Source organism: Suricata suricatta, chromosome 14 (genome assembly GCF_006229205.1).
Source record: "Suricata suricatta isolate VVHF042 chromosome 14, meerkat_22Aug2017_6uvM2_HiC, whole genome shotgun sequence".
Taxonomy (NCBI): domain Eukaryota; kingdom Metazoa; phylum Chordata; class Mammalia; order Carnivora; family Herpestidae; genus Suricata; species Suricata suricatta.
The window spans coordinates 46,461,098-46,486,781 of record NC_043713.1 but is presented as its reverse complement, the minus strand read 5'-3'; the positions used below and the strand labels follow the sequence as shown (position 1 = coordinate 46,486,781).

At 43.6% G+C, this 25,684-nt stretch overlaps 1 protein-coding gene across 1 annotated transcript in view; it reads left to right on the top strand.

The window, feature by feature from the left end:
* LOC115277423 (laminin subunit alpha-3-like) overlaps positions 1-25,684 on the top strand; it is a 225,862-nt gene that overhangs the window by 20,188 nt on the left and 179,990 nt on the right. The window contains 3 exon segments of the mRNA XM_029921574.1: positions 20,842-20,959; positions 21,896-22,014; positions 23,353-23,523. Coding sequence (XP_029777434.1) covers positions 20,842-20,959; positions 21,896-22,014; positions 23,353-23,523 — 408 coding nt within the window.

Below are 25,684 nucleotides of genomic sequence, written 5' to 3'. Positions count from 1 at the left end.
CGTATGCTTTAAGCTCCCCAAACTCGGGGAGATGGAATGTTTACCTTTGGAGTTTCTCAGCCTCACCGGGTGACCAGGGTGGAGCATTTGATTCTTGCCCCTCCCTGTCACAGTCATCTTAGCTCTGCAGACTTGACCCCCATCCTTCACACTTCACAAGCATGCAGTGTCGGGAGCTCCAGGAGAGATGGAGGGGGCAGGCCAGGGCCAGGTAGGTGGGCAGGGAAGGGAGACTGGGTGGAGGGCAGCTGTTTGCAAATGCCTGCATTTCCAGGGCAGGGCATCTCCCTTCTGCTGCTCAGGCCTGGGCAGGGCTAGACCTGAAAGGCCTAGCGTTTAGGACAGGTGGGTCTGGCACCTTGCCGGGGCTGCCCTGGCTTGCCTCTGTCTGTGGGCTGCTGTGGCTTGCTCACAGTCCCTTGTTTAACTCATTTTGTCACCCTCCCAGGTAGAGATCCACTCAGTTCCAGGTCACGGCTTTCTGGCCTTCCTGTGTCCACCTCTGCCAGTCCGTGCATGGCTCCCTAACCACACTGTCCCCACAGCTACACACCCCATGGCCTGTTTACATCCCCATCCCTAAAACTGTGCTCCTTTTCAGCCCCGGGCAGCTCCCACCCTTGCTGCTCCAGGTTTGGTCTTTGCACCAGCTGCACTGGCATCCACCAGGAGCCTGCAGGAAATGCAGAGTCCTGGGGCCCTGAACCTGAACCTCTTGAATTGGAATGTGCATTTAAGTCTCCTCAGCTGGGCCATGAGCACATTGAAATTCAAACAGCGACACTTGGAGCAGCATTCCTCAAACCATCTGTGACAAAGGGCGCGTTTTATTTATTTTAACATTTCTGATTCTGTTGTTTAACAGACCATTAAAAAACAATAAAAACGAATCCTTAGAAAAAAGGAAATGAAAAATAAAACCTAAAGAGCTACAAAATACAAGCCTCATTTAAAAAATTGGATATAGGTGGGCTGGGGGGTGGGGGGTGTGGGGCTCAACTGGTTGAGTGTTTGAATCTTGATTTAAGCTCAGGTTGTGGTCTCACGGTTCATGGGATCCAGCCCTGCATCAGATTCTGCATTGACAGCGTGGAGCCTGCTTGGGATCTCTCTCTCTCTCTCTCTCTCTCTCTCTCTCTCTCTCTCTCTCTCTCTCTCTCTCTCTCTCTCTCCCCTCCCCCTCCCTCCCTCCCTGTCCCTCCCTCTCCCTCTCCCTCTCTTTCTCTGACCCTCCCCTGCCTAGGTTCTCTCTCTCAAAATCTCTCAAGATAAATAAACATTTTTAAAAATCATATACAAAAGACACCAACTTATTCCTTCCAATTATTATAAAGGTTTCAGAATGCTTCCTCTGCACGTCTGTTCTTGTTTACCAGACAGCCCATGGGCCACGTTCTGAAGTGTTGCTTTGAGACCACGAATGGCAAATTTTCTTCAAAGGGATCAATATCCATTGAGTCCGCTCCTGAAAAGTCTCTTTTTTTTGTGACCTTAAGACTCTTCTCCAGCTGAGATTTGGTTGTGCAGTTACAGATACTATGGTTAATTATTTAGGGCTGTAGCCCTCAGCCCTCTTGTGATCTAGATGGTCCCCTTAACCCCCTTCCCTCCTTCGACTCTCCTCACCCTGCCTCAGTGTCTGGTGCAATGGGCTTCATGGGCAAACCTATCCTGGGGCCTCTGGCACAGTTTGGCCAGTGGGTAGTACAGAAAAGTGCTCAGCTGAGAGAAGGGGAGGAGATCAAGACTGAGGCATTTAACCCTCCCCCTCAGATTACAGATCTCAGGTCTTCTATTGAGGCTCCTGGCTCCTGCAGGCAACTTGCTCCTGCAGCTGCAGCCCTATCTCGGCTCCAGGCTCTGCTTCCTCTCCTGGCCCTTCAGGTCCATGGCAGGGAGAGCTCTCCAATGTTAGCTCCAAGGTTCTTTGCCATCATGAGACGGCTTCCCTCGCCCCCCACCACTCCTTTGCAAACAGCCAATTTCTTAAACTCTCCCCAAGTACTTTATTCTAGTAGGTACTCTGTCCCATGCTGGACTCTGAGTGACACTCAGTACTCTGACTTGTGAAGAAGGCTTTTCAAGTGATTGAAATGACCAGAATCCTTCAGTTGTCATCTCTGGAAGAATGAAAGAGAATTATTGAGGAGGTGACTAAGAGCATTCTATAGAGAATGCCTGGTGCATAGAAATAATTCAGTGAATGTACGTTTCATGTGTGAATGAATGAGCGTACAGAGATTGCCCTACTTCTGTCTGCCCAATTTACAGTTGTCCCTCCCATACCTAAAGCAATACGTATGGGATATATAGATTCTAAAATACTCATCAGTTGTAATTTGGAACATACTGAAGACATAATGAAAAGTTGGGCTTTTGGTCATTTATATGTAGTGTATTAATTTAAACATTTAGAAAAATAGGTGGGAGGAGGAGTTGTGATAAACTTATACATCTTGGAAAATTCTTCAACATTTGCCTCACAAAATGAAGCAAGATAAATAATTTTTTCTTTTTTTATGAGAGAGAGAGAGAGAGAGAGAGAGAGAGAGAGATTGAGAGACAGAGCATGAGCAGGGGAGGGGCAGAGAGGCAGAGACAGAATCAGAAACAGGTTCCAGGCTCTGAGCTGTCAGCACAGAGCCCGATGTGAGGCTCAAACTCACAAGCAGTGAGATCATGACCTGAGCTGAAGTTGGCCACTTAACCAACTGAGCCACCCAGGCACCCCTAGGTGAATAATTTTCAATATTACTTCACAAGATGAATCATTTAGAATTCAAATAAATTTAGAATCTAAAAGTATAAGTTTCATGGCATCTATAGCATATGAGTTAAAGGTACCATACTTATGCCAGAAACTGTTCTAAGCACTTTTCAAGTATTAACTCATTTGATCTTTGCAACAACCTTATAAGGAAGGCTCCTCTCTTCTAGAAAAGGAAGCTGAAGCTCAGAGATATGCCTCCTGATGGTGTTACATAAACTGTGGTTGCTGGTCACGGGCGAGCTCGGGGTAGACCCAGGGTTTGTGCCCTGCAGTCTGGTTGAAGGGTCATGCAGTGATGACACATGACCGTTGGGTCTGTCTGTCTGTCTGTACTCCAGCTCCATAAAATGCTCAGGGCCCTGTGGGTGTTTGATTATAACTGCTGGCCCTTGCTCAGAATGTTATCCATCACTTTCCACAGTGTTCCTTTGGAAGATCCATTTGAGAAATCCCTTTGGTCCCCCCAAAAAGTTGCACCTCTAAGTGGCATTAAAGACCTAAACAAAACATTTGGACATTGCGGTCTGGTTTCCCTCTTTATATGAGCTACTAGGGTCACATGTTTGGCTCTGCCATGCAATTGCCTAGAGCTTCGTGACTGCCATTTTGTAAACAAACTTCACTCTGGGCTTCACATCACATTCCTACCAGTAAGTGTCCTTTCACTCCTTTTTGTTAGTTTTTGCTTCTTATTAATTTCTTTACATCCTTTAGGATTTAGAGCTTTATATCCCACCCCACTCTTTTTTTTTTATTAAACGAAAAGGGATGTAGATGAGTACAAGTAATATATTGATGAAATAGTAAAATAAAATCACTGTTTTCATTTCTAGTGCATTTGGTTGCCACTTAGAATAAACTGTCAAGATGTGTTTTACCTTACTTAATGATTATCCAAAGCCTGAAACATTTGTATATTCACACAGGAATATTTCTTATTTTATAGAGCTAAGTGATATTGCTGAGTCATTTAGGGAAGTGTGTGGGGAAATAGGTTCTATGTACATAAAAAAGAAAAAAGCCTAAGGGGGAAAGCCACCATCCCGGGGTGAAAGCACCCGAGGTTAGCTAGCAAGATGCTGTAATGAGATCATGAGTAACTTGCTATATCTTCTGCAAAAAATTACTTTCCATCTGATGCCATTATACTATTGTACCTTGATCACAAACTCCACTTGTCCCCCATACCCTTTGCTTCTTATACACACAAATTAACAATTGCCATCTGATTGTTTTCCCCACGTTCACGTGTGTCAAATCTTTTCTTCACATTGACCACGTGGGTAGTATCTTGTGAACTCAATAAATATGGAGATGAAACCCCTGTTCGGGGCTCTTGTCTCCTCCCAGACATTAGCCTCTCTCGTATTCAATTCTGCTTTTGCTCTCTTGCTGGACAAGAGAGAACTCCAGACTCATAGTCTATGACAGAAGTACGCTGCCATTCTGTAGGAACCATTCAAGCTTTGCAAGCTGGTGTGGCTAAGTTTTGAATTTTGCTTCTAAGTGAATTGTCACAGAGATGTGCACCATCAGGCAGAATGGCCAAGCATCAAAGGACATGTGAAGAGCAGGCCAGGTTATAATTATCCTTTTATAATAAAGGACAAAGGGCTTGCACTTACCCAGCTATTTTCTTTTAGTGCTGATTTTATAATGGTGTTTTATCCCCCCTAGGGTAACTATATCTTTTAATTATAAGGCCTTATTAACTATTGTATTGTTTCATCCCTAGATATTTATTTCTCTTGCTCCTAGATATTTCCAGTGACAGTAGGAAAATAATGTGTGTGTTGACAGCTGAGAGTGGGTTTGTTTCTAAATATATAGGGATTCATCCTAAGTAGTCACACCATGACTCATCATGTCTCCCTGAGGCATTCTTTCCAACGACCCCTTGCCACCCACGTTGTATTTCTTCCTAGCCATTATTTCTCCTCTTATTAAGAGTTGTTGCTTACATTGGAGAACAGTCAGGGCTTAATAAATTACATTCTGTGCTGAAACTTCTTACTCAACATGTTATCCTATAGAAGATAGGATAGATTGATTGCACCCCCCCAAACTGGTTTGTAATCATGGTCTGGAGAAGATAGTCCATTGCAAGAAAAACACGGTCAGCTCTTTCTAGAGATTATTTGGCTGTTCACTGGGTGTAGAATTCCTTTAGCTGAGCCTAAAGCTCTTAAAAGGCTAATGTTGGGAGAAAAGAAACCAAACACACTGACTTAAAATTCACTTGAGATCAGATTTCCATGGGAGAAAGAGCAGTGCTGATGATGTGCTCATGGTGGAAAAAAGAATATATATTATGGGCTGGGCCAGTGCTTCTCAAACTTGAATGTACATCTGAGTCATCGATTCAAATAACATTTCTGACTCAGAAGATTGCAGGTGTGACTTTAGATTTTACATTTCTGAGCGGCTTTCCAAGGATGTCACTGTTGCTGATCTGTGGGCCATACTCTGAACAGCAAGGGGCTGGGAGACACTCTGCTTATCCTCAGGTCTCCCTGGAAGGTGGAGAGCAAGGCAAAGGCTGAGCTGGAAGCAGCAGGGAGGGGCAGTGGAGAAGAAGCGAGACCCCTGGTGCAAGTTGAGGTCTGGGAAGAGCAGGCAAAATCTCCCAAAGGGGCTTGTGAGTGATAACAGACATTATGCTAGGGACACAGTGACCCTGGGTTTGAGTCAAAGCATCCTTGCATCCAAGTAACTCTTTATATTCCCCCTGTTTCTGGCTTTCTTGAGCGTGGTACACACAGGGACTGGAAAATCAGGCTGTGCGGCAGTTTCTGGCCTGGGCAGGAAGGAGAGACTCCTCGAAGAAAGGAGCACCCTCCCCAGCATTAGCCCTGCCGGGCCCTTAGCTGTCCCCAACAGCAGGACGGCTAATTGCATGGAAGCCCAGACAGATGTGGGCCCAGGTCCACACTTTGTTATTTACTCACAGGGTAACTGTAGACATGTTCTGCATCTTCTCCAGACTTCGGTTTCTGCATCTATGAAGCAGGGATGATATTAGTTCCAATGGACTGGAATTATTGTAAGGGCTACTGAAACATAAAAGCATTAGTCCCTGGCACATCTAAATCCTCAGTAAATGCTGGTTTTCCCTCTTCATTCTCCTTTTTCTTATTACTTTAGTAATTCTACTTGACCAATCCTTGAAAGTTACACCTTTTGATTTTTTTTACTTGCTGCCCTAGCCACTTGTCCAGTTTTCTTAGTTCCTGACCCTGCATTTCCTCACACTCAGGGCACTGAGCCCAGCAGAGATAGACCTTCAGGTTCTGGGGCTAAGCTGCCGCCCAAATTGTAGAGCAAAGATTCTGGAAACTCTGGGATTTCCAGCTCAGTGAGCGGCACTTGGCTGGCCTTGAGCTGGCTTGGTGCTCCACTGGCCCACTGCATCAGGCCACTGTGTCATACCTTAGCTGCTTCTCCAGACATTTGTGATGGGATTTCCAATTTTGACACATTTCAGTGTGTGCGTTTCCCCCCATACATCCAAGACATCTAAGTAATTCTTGGACACTAGCTGGGTGTCCTACAATTCAACTCAATTTTGACACGGTTTTTCTGGAAATAGCATCAGATCCCACAGATTAAGTACTCAGTCCTACAAGACTGTGCCCCATGCCCACTTGGGGCCCCAGTGGCAAGTCTAGGTTGTCACCTGTGCTTCTTGTTTAAAATCATTTTTTAAATGTTTGTTTATTTTTGAGAGAACGCGCATGCGTGTATGAGAGGGGCAGAGAGAGAGGGAGACATCCTGCGAGCCTGACGTAGGGCTCAAACTCACAAACTGTTAGATCATGACCTGAGCCAAAATGGGTCACTCAACAGACTTAGCCAGCCAGGCGCCCCATCACCTGTGCTTCTGATTTACCAGTTACAGATTGGAAGTTCCAGCAACTCCCTCTACTGGTTTGATGCATTTGCCAGATTGGCTCACAGAACTCAGAGAAATATTTTATTTGCTAGATTACCAGTTTATTAAAAAGGATTGAACTCAGAAACAGCTGGATGGAGGAGATGCCTTGGACAAGTGTGTAGGAAAGGACGTGGGCCTTCCGTGCTCTCTGGGTGCGCCGCTCTCCCCAACGGGCTACATACTCACCCACCCCGAAGCTCTGTGAACTCTGTCCTTTTGGGTTTTTATGGAAGCTCTATTACACAGGCATGACTAATTAAATGACTGGCCACTGGTGATAGATTCAACCTCCAACCCCTTTTCCCTCCAGAACGGGCAGCGGGTGGGACTGAAAGGTCCAACCCTATAATCATGAGGTTGGTTATTCTGGCAGCTAATCCCCACGCCTAGGTGACCTAGAAGCTTTTGAGAAACCTCATTAATATAACAAAAGGCACATTAAGCTCTCTTATCATTTAGGAAATTCCAAGGGTTTTAGAAACTGTGTGCCAGAAATGGGACAAGACCAAATATATATTTCTTACATACTACAATACCAGAGGATCCCTCCTATATCTACTGGGACAGAATGTCTTCTGGGACTTCACATTCTTCTTGGAGAGTCAAAGGCATGAATGAAGAATTCGTGTGCACCCTGATAAGAATACTTACTTATCAGGTGATGCCAGCAGGCCAGGTCCGGGGACCCAGAGGGGTCCTGTAGGACCAGCCAACAGGGTCCTTGGCTTTGTGTAGGATAGAAATCAAATATGAGCCAGCAGGAAGTGAGAGCCAAGTTTATTGAAGACATAGAGATAACAGATACAGATGGAGTATCTGGGAAACTTGGAAAGGAAAGGAGCATGAGTCTCATCTTTGTTCAGGGTCTTGGGTTTTTTATTGAGGATTGTGGCTTGGTGTACATGTCCTCTCAGGCATCTAGGAACCTGTTAGAATAAAGACAAAGGCCCACGTATTACTCCTAGGAGTCAGGGGGCTTGGCATTGAGATGTGAAGCGCCGGTGGTCTGGAATATGCCTATAATAGCTACGGCTGGTCATTCTCACCTAGACTTTCTTTAGATATTATCTATTCTAGAGAAATAATTAACTCTTGTCCCTTACAAGGAAATCAGATGCTATTTGCATTGTGAGGTGTGTATAAAGTGGGATGGGGGTGCAGTTCCTAGCAAGAATCAAAGCAGCAAAAAGAGCAAAAAGTAGATTTTTATGGAGTTCTTATTTCCCTGTCTCAGAGGGTGATGTCATCTTTGTTTGGCGTATTTTGGGAAGATTTCACAAGGAAGCAGCCTTTCCGTTAGTGGTTCAAAGATAAATAGGTTGTCGGACCAATTACTGACCCTGCTCATAGCACAACCAACTATCCTGGTTTTCTCGGGACCGAGGTGTTTTCTGAGTTGTAGGATTTTCACTAGTGAAACCAGGACAGTGCTAGGCAAACCAGAATTGTTGGTCACCCCTGTGAGTTCATCATGATCATCTCTCTGGGTCTTAGAGTCATGTTTTCTTTTAGCAGTTATCTGAGGGCCTGCAGCCTATGGTTGGGACCCTGATGTCAACTTCTAGAACATGGAGGGGCTCCCTGTCTGGAGTAGTGCGGGCTGTCAGTCTCCACCCTTTTGTCCTACTCTTTGGTGTTGGGACTTTTCTTGATTACCTTCTCCTCCTGGATGAACCTGTCTTTAGGTTAGTGTTTCTCAAAGTTAGTCCTTGAATCCCTGTGCTCAGAAGTGAGACCCATGCTTGTCATCTTCAAATTCTTAATAATTTTATGTTTGAGTTTGTGTTTTGTAAGTGAAGTCCAATAGGACACTGGAGGATATGCTGGCTCCTGGATCATCTTCTACACTGGTGCTTGGCCGTCTGCTCCATTAAGCCCTGGTGCTTCAATATCTCCTACCTTCCCCCTCCTCCTCCTTGTCTCTACCCTGCTGTCCTGGTTGGGGTCTGACAATAGGCGCATGGAGATTTGGCTACATGCACACCACACCAAAGAGGGGCACAGCAGGGCCACCCCTGTCTCAAGGTAGTGGAGCCATGGGCAGCTTGACAAGAATGAGTCTCTCACACATTCAGAATCCAGGTATCAAGCACATTTCTATGGGGAAATTTTAATCCCTTAGGAATTGCCCGTAGTGTGGGTTGGATAGTGTGTCCATAGGAAGGGAGATTGACCTCTCTTGCCCTTGCCCCGGGCCAGTGTGGTGTGTTGTATCAACCCAGCAGCTTTAGGGAGGAGGATCCTGGTGTGTACACAGCCAGTGGCTGGACAAAGTCCCCTGGTGCCTGTCAGGGTCTGTACTTACCCAGAGACAGTCTTCTTGCCCAAGAGAGCACAACATTAAGTAGAAAAAAAAAAAATCATGATTGGCTAAGAAAGAAATGGTGGAAGGAAAAAGTATAGTTTACTAACTTTAAAGGCACTTTTTTTTCTTGCCTTTATACAGGGGCTCCTGTGTTTTCATTTTGCTTTAAACTCTGTTACTAGGCCTCACTGCAGACCTACTGCATTAGAGTTTCTAGAATTGTATTCTGGGAATATGCATTTTAACATGCTTCCCAGCTGCTTCTAATGCACATCTGATTCTGAGAGCATGGCAGTATCCTGCTGTCCCCAGTGTGGCTAAATGTCCAGAGTTGAACGCATCTTCTCTCTGCTAGAGTTGCCTTCTGTGTCCACCATGGGTAGTGTGGGTGAAAAGAGAGAGAACCCAACTCCTCTGAAATCTCAGCTCCTACCACTGATTTCTAACTTAGCAGGGGCTGTGGGGCCAAACTGGTATGAAACGGGGTCCTTTAAGCATCAGCACCTCTGCATTTCTAGCTCGCCAGGATGTCCAGTTCTTTTCTTTCGAGGCTCTAAGTAGAGCTGCACTTGACCAGGTCTTTGAAGGGAAGCATAGTCCTGGGACCTGCTTTGGTGCATGATGCACCATGTTCCTTTCCTGCCTCAGTGATGTTCCCGATAGTAGGCACTCTGTTGGTTTGTGTCTCTGTGTGAGGAGGGTGTGAAGCAGAGCCCACCCTCAAGAGACATGTAGCATGAGTGAGATACAAATTTAACCCCTGAGGTTTTCCGTTGCTTGTCAACTGCAATGCAACTAGTCTATTACAATAAGACAGACTCCATCCTAATGCATATGACTGTGTACATGTCTATGAATATGTGTATATATTCATACGTGTGTATATATATTCACACATGTATACGTATATACACACATATACTTTGCATAAATGTGCCTAACATCTGGTTTGATCTCTTCCATATTCATGTACTTTATGTTATGAAAGTTCATTCATACTGTATGTGTATCAATTTCCTTGTGTCTGACCATTACGGCAGGGTTGGTTTTTATATAGTCATTAGTAAGATAGTCCTTCACATTAACTAATGGAATATTGCTGTAGGGGAAATCATATGTAAGTATAAATGAGGTATGTGTTAAAAGTTTAATCAGATATTTAGGACTCATGTTGCATTCTTCCCCCAGAAAAAAATGTTATAAAAAGAACTTCCTAAGCTATGTCTTAAAAACCCATTCAGTCCCCTGTGTAGCTATAATGGCTGTCATGTGTCATGTTTGCAAGATAGGATGGCATTAACATTATGGTATAATCCTTCCTTTCTGTGTAGCTTTTGGGGTACAGGGACAAAAGGTGCCCTGGATTGGGGAGAGGCTTCACGAAGAAAGAGCCAGAAGTAAGGGGATGGGAGAGGGTAGAGGTGGGTCCTTGGGAAGTGAGAGATGGGGTGGGTCATCGTGTGGAGATTGGATGATGGAACTTGGGGTTCTACGCACCCTCCAACCTCAGACCCACCTTTCTAGAATGCCTAGTCACTCACCTCAAATACCATCTTTGGACTCAGACCTCATTCCCATGAGGTGGTAGATGGTGTTAGTGGGGTGGTTCTTGTGGGCATGGAAGGTGTCCCCATCCCCCATCCCCCTACTGCAGTCCCCTTCTCTGCCAGCCTGCAATGTGGGGTATCGCTGCTCTCACATTCACCTGGAGCCCATGAGCTTGGGGCCACCGGCTGTGGTCTCTCAGTTCAGCCCACATCTGCTGTCATGGATGTGTCTGGTCACATTGCCCTCTTCCCTCAGGTTCCACCCCACATCCTGTCTGGGGCAGGCTTGAATCCCTGCTCCAATTCCTGACAGTGTCTCACCCTAGGCTGGATTTCAGGAAACTGACCCACGTTCACTGACTCTGGCAGAGACTGAGATGTGCACAGAACCCACTTTTCCTGATACCCGTCAGGCATGGAGCCTGTCCACACTCCATCTGCTGCCTACCACCTCCCTTCACCCCATCCACTCTGACCCTTTACACCCAGGCCACTGCCTACCCTGCAGCTTCACTAGTTACCATCCATTTGTCTGGCTATGAAAGTGCCTCTTATAGTCCGCCGGAGCCAGGGCATTTAAGTGGGAACATTTGGGACACAAGAGGCTATCTTATGTCCAGATTTGAGAGCTCAGCCAGGAGGCACCTTTTCCGTACAGTGAAGGTGACTTTGAGCTGTCCCATCTTATGCCAAGTAAATGCAATCCTTAGGGTTTGGGCCGACTAATAGCACCACCCTCATCCTGGCAAAGTGCAGGTGCTGCCCTCGCCTAAGCTAAAGTAGCCAGAGGATTCCTGTTGCAGTTCATGAGTGGGCAGGATAATCAGACACACACATCCTGTATTCACTAGGCCATGAGCGTTCTAGCTATGAATATTTACTTATCCTGTAAGGAATGTTTAAAGGAAAAACATGATGCTCCAGAAAGGATTAAATACAGAGGACTGACTAAAGAGAACGCTTCACTGAGAACTATGGATTAAATAGGAATTAGCAGGCTCTGGGGGGCTGGGATCAGGCTTCACTCGGTCCTGTCAAGTTGAGAAGGAGGTGGAGATCGAACACATAGTTGTAATGTGGGTCTGAAGTTTACGTGAATGTCTGGGCTAGAGAGTAAGTCGAGAGTCATGGTGTGATGTGGGGAGAGTGTGGTGCAAGCGAGGAAAGGCTGAGATCTGGACTCTGGGTGAGCTGGGAGTGAGTGAGAGGGGAGCAGACGGACAAGCGAGTGTGCATGTGCACTCTTGGAAGAAACGTGCTGTGAAGGGAGGAGGGGGTTTGGATGGAAGGAAAGGCTTTTCTTGTCTTTGAGATGGAAGAGACTTTAAAAGCTGATGGGAGGATACAACAGAAGGCAGGAGGCGACCCAGAGTACTGAGGGAGGGATTGGCTTTAGACAAGAAGAGGCTCCTTCCTCCATTGGTCCAGAGGGAAGAAGAAGATGTGTAGTAGCAAATGTCTTCTAGATCTGCAAACGGGAAGGAAGGCAGTCCTTTCTGGTAGTTCTGATTTTTCCAGTGAAAGAGAAGACATCACCTCTGAGAGTGGAAGGAGAAGAGGTGAGGTAGTGGGAGGGTTTTTGAGGAGCATGGAGAATCAAGCTTAGAAAATGGGAAGAAGCAAAGGTTTTGCATGGTCTGAAACATAGGCTGGCCTGCAAACTGCAACTGTCAGCCCTGAGTTTGGACTCTGGACTCAGTACACCTGTGCTGGGGTTGCACCTGTCCCTAGAAGCCAGATGGTGCGGCCATCTTTGTTGCTTCCAGAAAGAATTCTTCATTGTCTTCGCCTGCACCTCTTTGTATCCCTTGCTCTAGGAGCAAAATCTTGGAAGGAGACTTCTGATTCAGTGACCCCGGGGCATGTACTCATACTGCCATACCTCCCACAGGAGACAGAGAGCTGGCATTTTCAGCTTCTAAAGTTGGAAGGTACATTCCATTCCCCGCAAGATTCATAAGGTGAGAAGGGCATTCAGGCCCTCAAAAGTCCCAATAAACATAAGACAAATGCCTCTGACATGGCTCCCTCCCCACTCATGCTCTGGATGGCAGATCCTAGACACCAGGGGAGCAGCGTCTCGGCCAGAACTGGCGGTGCTCTTTTTCAGGGTGGAAAGGATGGCGCTGCAGATGCATGGTTTCTTCCTTTATTTGGGCTTGTTGTTGTGACAACCAGGAAAATCTTAAATTTTCCACACACCACAGTGGGTGGTACCATCCCCTTGGAGAACCACACCAGGGGATTTTGTGTTCAGGAGGCAAAGACCACTTCTGGCCAAAGAATGAATTCTAAGATTATTTAATCCGTAGCCCAGCTGATCTGAAATGACTTGCTAGGTTAAAGTTCATTGTATTATTATTAATCTCATGTAATAAAATTTAGGTGACCATCATTATGCCCTACAGACATGTACAACTCTTGTTGAAAAGGTCTCTGAAGTGCCTTGTCATGAGTAAGATCACTGGATCATTGGATTTACAGCCCAAAGGATTTTTTTAGCCTTAGGTAAAACTCTGATTTAGCCATGGTTGGTGAACTTAAGAAAGAAGTAACAGAGGAAAAAGGAATAGATATGCCCACTAAAAGTAGGAAAGAACCATTAGGAGTGTAGCCAGAAATGTTACAACTTTCTAGGCAGAGGATATTGATCAAGAGGAAGAGACTGGAACATTATGGAAGGTATAGTCTTCTTTTCTTTTTAATTAAAAAAATTTTTTTTGAGAAAGAGAGAGAATGAGTAGGGGAGGGGCAGAGAGAGAGAGAGAGAGAGAGAGAGAGAGAGACAGAATTCCAAGTAGGCTCCACACTTACCTTGTAGCCCAACATTGGACTTGATCCCATGACCCTGGGATCATGACCTGAGCTGAAGTCAAGAGCTAGAAGCTTAAGTGCCTGAGCCACCCAAGTGCCCCAAGGAGGGTGTGGTCTTCTTCTTCTTTTTAAAAAATTTTTAAATGTTTATTTTTGAGAGAGAGAGAGAGAGAGAGAGACAGAATGTGAGCAAGAAAGGGGCAGAGAGAGAGGGAGACACAGAATTTGAAGCAGGCTCCAGACTTTGAGCTGTCAGCACAGAGCCCGACATGGGGCATGAACTCATGAACTGTGAGATATGACCTGAGCTGAAGTTGAACACTTAAACTGACTGAGCTACCCAGGTGCCCCAAGGGGTGGTCTTTGTGAAAAATGACAGTCACATCATTTGCAATCTGATTTAGGACAAATCGCCACAACTGAGAAATGTTTTGTTGAAGCCTAGTGTAAGCCATTTATAGAAATTAATCTATTTTTAGGAATCATATAGTCTTAAATATTTTAACTAGATTCAAGGAAGATTTCAATAACTTAGTTGCTGGTAATTAACATTGAGTTAGTGAAACCTCTTTTCCTTGCAAGAACCTGACTGTGTAACTTCCCTTGTTCTGTATAGTTTGTCAGACAGATTCTTAGGCTGCTTTTCAGTTCAGTGAGTGAACCACTTTTTCTTACAGAAAATTCCCTGCGTTTTACAGGGAGAATAAGGACCTAGATAAAAAACAAAAACAAACAAACAAACAAAAACCTCGGACAGTTAGAGTAACCACACAGAGTAGGGTAAAATATGTGGTCATTAAGAAATCGGACTCAGAGTTCTTGGATTCCAGGGGGCTTCAGCTTATTTTAAACCACCACCAAATGCATTTTGTAAATTGTTACTTCTAGGTAAAATGTTCTTGAGAAACATACTCTAGTCTCAAATTCTGCACTTTGAGTCTACTTAGGGAATAATGCTTGAAGTCCACAAGGACTGAGAATCATGCTCTTTGTCATTAATCATTTTTTCCTCCAGAGTTAAGAATTCATCAGTAATATAATATAGATGTGAGTGTTTGACTTTTCTCTATCTTTCAATTGTCTTCTTGAAATCTTCCATTAAAAAAATAGTAGGTTTGCCATTTCCCAAGTTATTGGAGTGTTCCAAATCTTTTGACTCATTTTTGCTTTAGGGTTGTCATTTCTCAGGCCATTGTAGTTATTTTTAATGAGGAAGCAAGAGACTCTTGATTCTTCTCTCCTCTCTACTTTCTACCTTCATCTTCACCTCCAGCTGACTGGAATCTTACTTCCTTAAAAAGAATCCAGAGAGGCATGGTGTTGGTGTGTAAACCTGGGCAGGCTGTCATGTGTTATTCCAAGGCAGGAGAAGTGGACTTATGAGAGAAAGTTTTTGACAAAACACCGAGGAAATGTAATGGCTGGAACTTGTCAGCAATGAAATGGGTTTCCACTCAAAAAGAAATTCTTGGGTGAAAGTTCTTACCTTGGGTGAGAGGTTGACCTAGAGACCTCTAGAGTCCCTTCCTGTAAGTTTCAGGAATGATCCACGTTCCCTCCTCACAGGTGAGCAGGTGCTTCTGGGAGATAGTAAAAGGCACGGAGGGACAAAGTGACTTTCCTCCTGAGCACATTCTTTTTGATGGTGTCAGAGACTGGGTTTTGCAGCCCCAGGTAATGATAAAGCTACAAGAACGGGGTGCCTTTGCTGTGCCATTGGCAGATGTGTTCTTAGGACCAGGATTAAAAGGATTCTCTTTCAGGCCAGCTGAGTTGTATTTTCATCACTGACCTTGATTGTTTTATGAGGACAATACATACAGAGTTGTATGGAATCTCAGAGTTACTAAAATAGTTTAATTTTACTCGATCTGCATTTTTCCTTCTCAATTAACATTTTTTAAAAATAAAATTAGCTCCATAGATAGGTTTTCCAGATGGGCACCAGTCTGGAAGTTTAATGGTTTGGTTCCATATTTTGGGACTGACTTCTCATAACTTGTATTCATATTTTAACATGGAGAATGGGAATGTTTATAATTTAGCTAATAAAAATATATGTTTCGATGCACCTGGGTTAAGTGTCCAGCTTCAGCTCAGGTCATGATCTCACGGTTCATGGGTTCAAGCCCTACATCGGGCTTTGTGCTGACAGCTAGCTCAGAGCCTGGACCCTGCTTCAGATTCTGTATTTTCTTCTCTCTCTCTGACCCTCTCCTTCCCAGGCTGTCTCTCTCTGTCTCTCAAAAATAAATTTAAAAAAAACATAAAAAAATATAGATTCAAGGTGCCTCTCCACTGGTTAATGATTAATGAAAAAGGTAAAAAGATAATGATGGGGATGTCTGGTGGACAACTCTTTAGACATAGGGTCAAACACAGCATCACTGACAATAGGACCACCTGGCATCTTGTGCCCACTGGCATGATGCCATGAGAAGAAAGGGTCGCGCAGGAAGTAATTTTGCCAAAATGCTTATTCTGAATCAGATCGTGAGAAAATAATCAGATTCAGATTGTGGAACCATCTGTTATAGAAAGGACCTGGACTCTTCTTAATGTCAGTGTCAGGAAAGACAAAAACCATGGGGGGATGTTCTAGGTTATAGGACACAAAAGACTTGATAGGTACATGTACATGTAATCCTGGATTGGAATCCAATGAGTGTTGTTAGAAGATTCAAGGAAATTGGAATATGGACAGTGTGTTAGATAATATTTTTTCCCAAATGGTAAAATTTCTTAGGCATCAACATGTTGAGTATGTGTAGAAACGTCTGTGTTCTTGGGATATACCTGCTGAAATATTTTGGAGGTGAAGCATAATGATGTCTGAAACTTGCAAAGATTCAAAAAGAGTTTGCATGCACGTGCAGAAAGGGCACGCATGAGAGAGAGCACAGTTGGCAAAATGTTAACGTTTTGTGCACCCAATGAAAGTATACAGCTATCCATTGTACCATTCTTTGAGCTTTCCTCTAGGGTTGAAAATCATGCAAACTAAAATGTTGGAAAAAGTAAATTAGACATTTTACTCCACTTTGTGGAGCAATATGTTTCTCAAATTCTCAAGCTGTTAGAGCAGACTGATTTCACATCATAAACTTAAGACTTTTTTGGTGGAGGGTGTATTATTTAGTTGAGTGAGAAGATAATTCTGGATGTGACTTTAAATACATTTGCATAGCATTTTGCAATTTCGCATGTGCCATTTATGCATTTCATTTCAATTTAAGTACATTGATTAAGCACCTATTCTGCAGATACAGGAGTGATTAAGACACGAATGTGGAAACAACAGATGAAAGTAAATCTATGTCACAGAGCATGAGAGGTGCTCTTTTAGATGAGAACATAAACTTTGTATAACATGGATGTCATTGCTCCTTATTTACTTAGCCAATATTTTTTGTGATCATTTTATGTTATTATTTTATGGGCCAGGAAATAAAATCTCAGAGTGGTTCAGTGAGGTGCTGAGAGTCATGTGCCCAGCAGGTGGCAAGGCAAGGATTCACTGCAGGGGGTTCTCCTACACCTGTAGCCGTCCACCTCCAAGCGTGGGCCCTAGATAGGACACTCAGGGCTTCCCCTCTGCCTCCTGAACTTGGAGGCAGCTACACAGCTTTACTAATCATCCATCCATGCCTACATCCGTTTATCCATTCATCCATCTGTGGTATTTATTGAACATGTACTAAGTGCCATCCAGGAAGGCCCTGAAATGATGGGCTGTAGTGACCTGGAATATCAGAGGCTTCAGAATGGGGAGCATTGGCAGAGAAGCAAAGGTCAGATGGTACCATTTCATCTCATCTGCTCCCTATAAAGTGAAGTCAAAGTGCCTCACATTCTACCATTATGATTATTGTCTTCTTCTTAAAATATTATTTAAAAGACTACCTTGTATCTCCAACTGATTGATCATGAACAAAGTTCATGTCCTCTTCAGCTCATTCCAAAATCACATGGAGGGAAGACTACAGCCCAGTCCTTTCTAGTCATTTCTTTCTCCGTATCTTTGACTCCCAAATATTATTTCTCTGAAAATGCATGGCTCTGCCGTTGCTTTCCTGCATCTAGAGATTTCATAGTCTGGCTCTTTCTAGTCTCATAAAGTCCCCTTCTTTACATCCGAGAATCTCCTATGTCACCAATGAATGCTTTGAAGAATTTTGAGTAATTAAATGGAGCAAACATAAGTAACTGATAATGGGAGTTTAACAGAAGGAGCCATTTATTTATTTATTTATTTATTTATTTATTTATTTATTTATAATGTTTATTTGAGAGAGAGAGAGAGAGCGAGCGGTGGAGGGCAGAGAGAAAGGGAGACATAGCACAGAGCCTGATGAGGGACTCAAACTCAAAGGCTTGGTTTCATGACCTGAGCTGAAATCAGATGCCTAACCTACTGAGCCACCCAGGTACCCCTGGAAAAAGTCATTTAAAAGACACATGATTTTAAGTGATCAGGTAAAAAATAATAAATTCATACCTGTTGGGTTGACTTGTATGAGCTGAGCTACAAACCCACTTTGGGGACCACTCACTCTGCCTTACAGTGACATGTTGAATCTCAGAGGACATTTGCTGCAGAGCTGGAGTTCCTAGCGAGAATTGACTGCAGGTTACTCAGCAGTGTGGTGACAGAGAAACCATGGAGTCTGGTCATGCAAGTGGAGTCAGAAGAAACAAAGTGCACCCAACAGTGGTTAGGGCACTCTAACGTGTGTTGAGGAACCTCAGAAACCAGTTCCTCAGATGAAAATGGGAGGGATATCCCATCCCATGGGCACTGGAAGATGAATTGGTGGCATCAGTGGGCTTATTATATTATTCTGGGTATCCGGCTCCCAAAAGTTGGCAGGTGGTGGGGGGAGACCACTGAGGGATGTCTGCACCTGCTCCTAGATTTGGAATCTTTTAACTGCTGTGCTTGCTTCGGAGGAATCATACATTACCTTGAGACAGGATGAAGTGACACAAAAAGAGTATTCCTTCTTAGCCACCGAGACTATTTCATTCATTTGGATTTTTCAGTAGCAGAAAGTGCAACTTTAGAAAACCAATGCACTCAAGTAATCCTCGAGATGTATTATAATAGCTCCCTTTCTCCAGGCTCCCTATAATAGAATCTTAGGATGTTTGGAAATAATGGTATTTGGAAGTTTTCTGATAATTTACTTCCCTTAGGATGAGACAGGTCAGCTATTAAGTACCTCTTAGGTTCTATGGCTTAACTAGTGGTTAGTGAGAAGAAGACACATAGGCTCAGGATTTTTATGCCTAGAATACTTGGACATGTTACTTAACCTCTTGAGAGATAGTATTTGTGGGGTATCTCACCTAGTACCTGGAACATAGTAACTGTTAGATCATAAACTATTAAGTAAATATGTTGTTTTGGGGTGTATGTATGCTATGATTGTAGAATTTTGAGGGAAGATGTTAAGCATGCTTTAAATGATTCCTGTATCCGAAAATGTTTCCTTTATATCCTATCATACTCATCTCTAAAGGCAGCCTTACTTTGATGTGGTCTAACAGATACACAAATAGTTTTCAGGGAAATATATTTGTAGTGATTTTACAAACTTGGAGTTCTGGGATTTCCTATGAATTCCTTCACTATGTAATAATGGTATGTGTCTTTTGGAAATTGTTTCTAGCGTTAGGTATCCCTTTATGGTTTTCAGAGTACCTTACAATTCCTAATTAGTTTTTCTCCATGAGATTGGATCATTTATTAACAAGGATCAGTAAACAATCTGGGAACACTAATCTGAGCCAGGGAAACAGCTTTTTTTTCAAGATCAAAGAACAAGTGTTTGGGACAGAACTGGTGGAATTTAGGGTTTGCCGTAATTGGTGTGACAGTTCTTCCTTCTGCAGAGAATAAGCCAAGGGTCTTCTAGGGCAAACGGTAATCTGTGTGACCAAGAGCAGTGGTTCTCAAAGTGCGGCTGAGAACCCACTGAGGTCCCCGAGACCTTTCAGGAGGTCCACAAGCTTTGAGATCCTCTGTTTTCCTATAACAGATCTATGCAAAGCCAGATTTTCTTTAAATATTTCAATCAAAGCAATATCACACAACAAACTGAGTACAGAAGCAGATATGGGAATCTGGCTGACTTCTATTAATGCTGCATTTAAAGAGATTTTATTTTATTTTGTAAAATTTATTTAAAAAACCTTTTTTTAACGTTTGTTTAGTTTTGAGAGACAGAGCATGAGTGGTAGAGGGGCAGAGAGGGAAAGAGAGAGACATAGAATCTGAAGCAGGCTCCAGGTTCTGAACTGTCAGCACAGGACCTGATGCAGGGCTCGAACTCCCAAACTATGAGGTCATGACCTGAGCCAAAGTCAGATGCTCAACTGCCTGAGCTACCCAGGCGCCTCTAGACTTTTTTTTATTTTTTAAACATGTGACTCTTACCATATCATTGTATGTAAAAAATATAAAGAGGAAACTCCCTTATTTTGTCCCTAAAAAGAGAAAGGATCTCACAAAGTCTGAGTATTGCCTCTTTCTCTAACTAGACGCACTTATTGTTCAAATTGCTCGATTGGGCTAGTTAATAAGGTGGGGGAGTCCTCTTCTGAAAGCCACTGTTGGCTCTGTTACTTGGGGTCAGGGAAGTGTGTGTGTGGGGGGGTGGAGAGCATGGGGTATGGAGATAATCCTTATTCATTGACACGTTAACACATTTAACACCTGTACTTGTTGTCATACCAGGCTCTTTGGGAAATATATAGACTTTCAGGGTTCAAAATTCAAGCCATATACGTTTTCAGGGAAGGGGTAAGAGTAGACCTACAAGGATGCCTCAGGTCCATTGTGGGAGGCATGTTGGGATTCATGAGGGGAAGGCCGAAGAAAGGACCAAAGTCTCCCTTCCATACTTCTGCATATTCCAGTCATAGGCAAAAGAGTAATGAGGATGAATGAGAAAATCAAAAAGAGCGAGAAAAATCTGGAAGAAAGGAGACGGGAGATGGTGCCGGGGAAGGAGATGCTATCACTATATCAAAGAGCTTCTTTGCTCTCAGTTCTGCAGCTGTGAGCTCTCCAAGCCCTGGAACCAACCAGAGGCCATGACACTCCTGGGAAACACTGTGGACTGTACTATTGGTTCTTGGTCCTGGAAGGGCTTAGCACAAGATGGTAGTTGCTTGACATAAGATTTTTCAAAGGTACAGACTTTAAGATACCGTGTAGGCTTGTTAAAAATCAAAGGTATAATGAGTAAGGTATGACAGAGATTAATGTATAGATCTGGGTGGAGAAAGAAAAATGATGATTTGGTTTTGAACATGATAAGCTTGAAGTCTACACCGAGACAGAGTTAGGCAGTTAGAAATAGGATCTGGATCTTGGGAGAGGGGTGGCTAGATGTGTTGCCTTGAATCAGCATCACATAAAGGTGGTCAAGGTTGTATAATAACTGTGTCTCCTTTGCTTTATCAGCTTTTCCATGTGGCCTATATTATAATCAAATTTGCAAATTCTCCTCGCCCTGATCTTTGGGTCTTGGAAAGATCAGTAGATTTTGGAAGCACCTACTCACCTTGGCAATACTTTGCTCGTAAGTAATCTTGCATATTACTGTGCTATGAGGGACCTTAATTATTTGCAAAAGATCAACACTGGATTTAACTAGAAAATTAGTCTCTCAGCTTGGCTCATTTTTAACTCTGGGTGAACTTTAACTTTCTGGTTACTCTCAGAACATTCTTATTACTCAAGCATGTGTGCATTCATTCCAAGGATAAACATGCAGAACTGAGGTTGAAATGTCTTTTATGATAAAGCTTTTACCACTGTTTCATAAGAACCAGTATACCTGTAACTAGGCCATAGCTCCAGTCCCTTTCCCTTTATGTAAAATCAGGGACTAAGTTCCATCTTCATGGATCCTTCCTCTCACATTATTTACCTTGGCCTTGATTTTCAACTAATGAAGAATGTCAGTGTCCCTGAACCCTATGATGCATTGAGGCAGATAGGAATTTTGCTTACAAAGGCACTGGGCTTTCTATGAATGCTCCTTAGAGGGTAAATTTGCCCAATGAGGAAGGAGGAGTTAGAACCACATTTCCAGACATTTCTGTTGAAAGTAAGTGGTCTGACATGGCTTGCTATTTTCTTTCATGAGTTAAAAACTTTATTCTAAGCTTTCTTCTAAAAATCTTAAATGATTCTTTGTTCTTTCCTTCTGATGTATTTTCTTAGGAACACATAAGATTTCTTTATTTTTTTATTATTTTAAAAAATGTTTATTTATTTTGAGAGAAAGAGAGAAAGAGAGAGAGAATCCGAAGCAGGCTCTGTGCTGTCAGTGCAGAGCCTGACATGGGGCTTAATCTCATGAACTATTGAGATCATGACCTGAGCCAAAATCAAGAGTCAGATGCTCAACCAACCTGTCCACCCAGGTGCCCTGGAAACATAAGATTTCTTAAGAGATTTACAATAAGATGATAATATTTTATTTTATAGTATTAAAATGTTTTGTTCCCAGACTCTAAAGTAGATTGTTTGGAACAATTTGGGCAGAAGGCAAATATGGCTATCAGCCAGGATGATGATGTACTTTGTACTACTGAACATTCCCGGATTGTACCTTTGGAAAATGGTGAGGTAAGTCAATATGGGAGGATGGCAGAGAGGACTCAGAAAGGAACATAAGAATATAAAATTTTTCCTAACTGTGAAACTTGTGCTGTCAACATCTAACATAGATCATGATGGAAACCAGAACTTGAAACTAACTAGTAAAGGAATCACATTGAAGACTCCCAGAATGAACTGGGTTGGAAATTCCTTTTTTTATTTTTATTTATTCTTTAAACAATTTTTAATATAGTTTATTTTTGAGACACAGAGAGACAGAGCACGAGTGGGGGAGGGGCAGAGAGAGAGGAAGACACAGAATCTGAAGCAGGCTTCAGGCTCTGAGCTGTCAGCACAGAACCTGACACAGGGCTCAAATCCACGAACCGTGAGATCATGACCTGAGCTGAAGACAGACGGTTAACTGACTGAGCCAGCCAGGTGCTCCTGAAATCCCTTTTTTTAAAGAAAAAATGAGGTAGAATTGACATTGGAGGTTCTATTTGAGATCTCAAATTCCCTGGAAGTCAGGATTCGGATTCATGGCCCATAGGTCTTGAACTGTCTTTTCTGATGGAATGCTTAGAAAATTGGAGGTGAAGACCCCTCCCACTGCTGTCAGAGTAAGGAGATGAGGGGTAGGTGATGGCAGGATGCCCAGTCCCTCTGGGCAGGGTGGGAATCATCTGTAAGGCAGGAAAGAATTCGTGTCCCTTTGAAGTTGCATTTGTCCTTGTGAAGTCAGCTAAGCTATTGTTATGGGAGATGGGAATTCAGAATGGGAAAATTGGAGAATTCCATGGAAAGTTAGGCCATCATGGGCATGAACAGAGTGTCAAATAAACTTTTTTTTTTTAAGTTTATTTATTTTTACAGCGAGCGTGAGAATATGCATGTGTTTACAAGGGGGGAAAGGGCAGAGAGAGAAAGGGAGAGAATCCCAAGCAGAATCTGCACCGTCATAGCGAAGCCTGACATGGGGCTCGATCTCACAAACCATGAGATCTTGACCTGAGCCAAAATCAAAAGTCAGATGCTTAGCCAACTGAGCCACCTAAGTGCCCCACAAATGAGCTCCTTTAAGGATGCTCATAACTACACTGATAGAACAAAGGGTTTGAAAATGAAATGGTAACATTTTTTGAGAGCCCAGGTTTTAAGGAGAGATAGCCAGAATTTGGAACTGGGAATGGGAAGGGAAGACAAAACTAGCAATGATATTTTTAGACACAAACAAGTTCCAAGACCACCTACAAACTCTAATGGCTCAAAGAAATCAAGTGCTTTGGGGCATGTTATTTTTAGTTACTTGTGGCTATATTTTCATGAAAGGACTTTTTTCCCTTCTGTGTGTGATTACTTTAGATTGTGGTGTCCTTGATAAATGGTCGACCAGGTGCAAAAAATTTTACTTTCTCACACACCCTGAGGGAGTTCACCAAGGCTACAAACATCCGCCTGTGTTTTCTCCGAACCAACACCCTTCTTGGACACCTCATTTCCAAAGCACAGAGAGACCCAACCGTCACTCGGCGGGTGAGTAGTGTTTCTAAGCACCTACAGAGCCATTTTTGTTACTTTATTTTTGCTTATCAAATTAACTGCCTTTTAAGTAATCTTTACAGCCAGTAATGGTGTCGGCATAGGAGTTGTTCTTGTATGAAATCCTAGATGTAATGTTGAAGTTTAGTTGTTGAAGAAAAATCATTCTCTTCAAAGAGGACAGTCCTCTGGTGTTAGCCTGTTGTTATGACAAATAATCCTCAAGTCTCAGAGGTGTAACAAAGTAAAGGTTAATTTTTTGTTCATGTCACAGTGCATTGTGGGTCAGCAGGTGCATATGGCTCCATGCAGTCACTCAGGGGACCAAGCTCTTTTTGTGTAGAGGTACAGGCATCCTGTAAGACCTCGAGCCCATTTCTAGATCCCCTGCCCCTGGTCAGCAGATGCAGAAAGAGCGAGAGCATAGATAAGACTCATGTGCACCTGACCACACAGGTGACCTCCATTGGCAGGAATTGGCGGCGTAGCCCCACCCATGTGCAGGAGACTGGGTGATGTAATCCAGCCACAGTGGAGGGGACATGGGTGTTGTGAGCACTAGTGCTGTCTACTGCATTGGGTAAACATCTCTCATTCTCAGTGTCAGCACGGTACTCCTGCGTCCTGGGCAGAGAGGGAGCCAGCAGAATAAAAATCTTGAACTCACTCTTCTCTCACCCTCTGATCTCCTGCTGGTGTCTCCCACTGGCCAAGCCCAACAGAAAGCCAGTGGGCAAGAGATCCTTGTTGTAGCCCATCGTGTTCAGCCCCAGAGCAAAAGGCAGCAAGAGAAAGAGAAAGGGGGTCCTGAAGAGTGAACCTAGAGGGTGAACGGAAGATGCACAGGGTATCTTATAGAGTTTGGCTTCTTATGTAGGGGATATCAGAGAGGTGGAAAAGGAAGGCAGAGAGGTAAGTAGGTTTTGCTACAGTTTTAATCATTTTCTAGAAAGGTAAGTCATCTTGGGTGTAGGTGGCTTGCCTGCTACATTTTGTGTCCCCTTAGCTCTCTCCCAGCCGCTGTAGGTGGGGACTATATTGGATCCCAGGATGAAATGTACAGGCGAGAACTGGGCGTGTGGGTAGACTGTAGCCAGACTGGTTTTCCAGTCCCTAGATACTTTGTGGAGCCTTGACACAAATGTACCTTACCATCTTTTTCCTTTAATTCTTTTTGGAGGTTGCTAGATTTGTACTCACATGTATGTATATTTTTTACTTAGGTGAACATAGTCTTCTCTGTGGAGGAAGTTTTTAGGGGGCTGATCTCACATATAATCTGGACACCCCTCATGTCAATCTAGGTTGCTTCTTGAAGTGGAGGAATAGAATATACCAGAATATCACACTCTCGTGGGTGCTGCTGGGGTGAAGTCTGAGTGCTTTTCTCCCTTGCTGCCTGCCCTTAACACATGTGTAGAGAGAAACTTCTGTGACGATCCGCATGAGAGCTCCTAGTGTTAACCTGTCCTAGAAAGCCCTTTAATACTGAATTCATCCATATTAATATCTTCAGACTTAGTGAGACTTTGCCAGGACTCTAAGACACTTCAACAGATGTTCATTGGAGATCAGAACCGAACCCTTCCATTGAGTGGATAGAGCACTTTAAGGTGACTTGATTGCAGCAGCAACACAAAGATACAATAATCCTCATGTCCTTATAAACTCAAAAACTTCCTCGCTGACAGCAAGGTCTTCTTCTGACTGGCAGCACTATCTCATGAGAAAGATCATTCTACACACCCTAGATTCCTCGCTGGGCCGCGTGCAACTCCTGCCAAGTCTGAGAAGGAAAGGAGCTGGCAGATAGTGCCACCTGTCGTTGCTAGCTGGGAGGTCTCCAGCACAGTGGGGGCGTGCCTGGAGGCTGACATGGTTCCCCATATCTGTGGCCTGTCTAGGGGCTGATCCCCAGCAGAGTGTGAAGCTTGCTTTGTCTGGCCCTTTGGAACTTGAATACTGCCTTCGTTCTTATTAACCCTGAGCTAGCCAGGCTGTCACAGCTGCTGGTGGCCGGCCAGCCTCAGCACTGTATCTGCTCCATCGCTGTAAATATTCTTCCCTTTCCCTGAGCCTGCACATAGTAGGTACAACTTTTTTGATATTAAAATTTTATTTTTGATAAATAAATGTGTTGGATTTAGGAAACCCA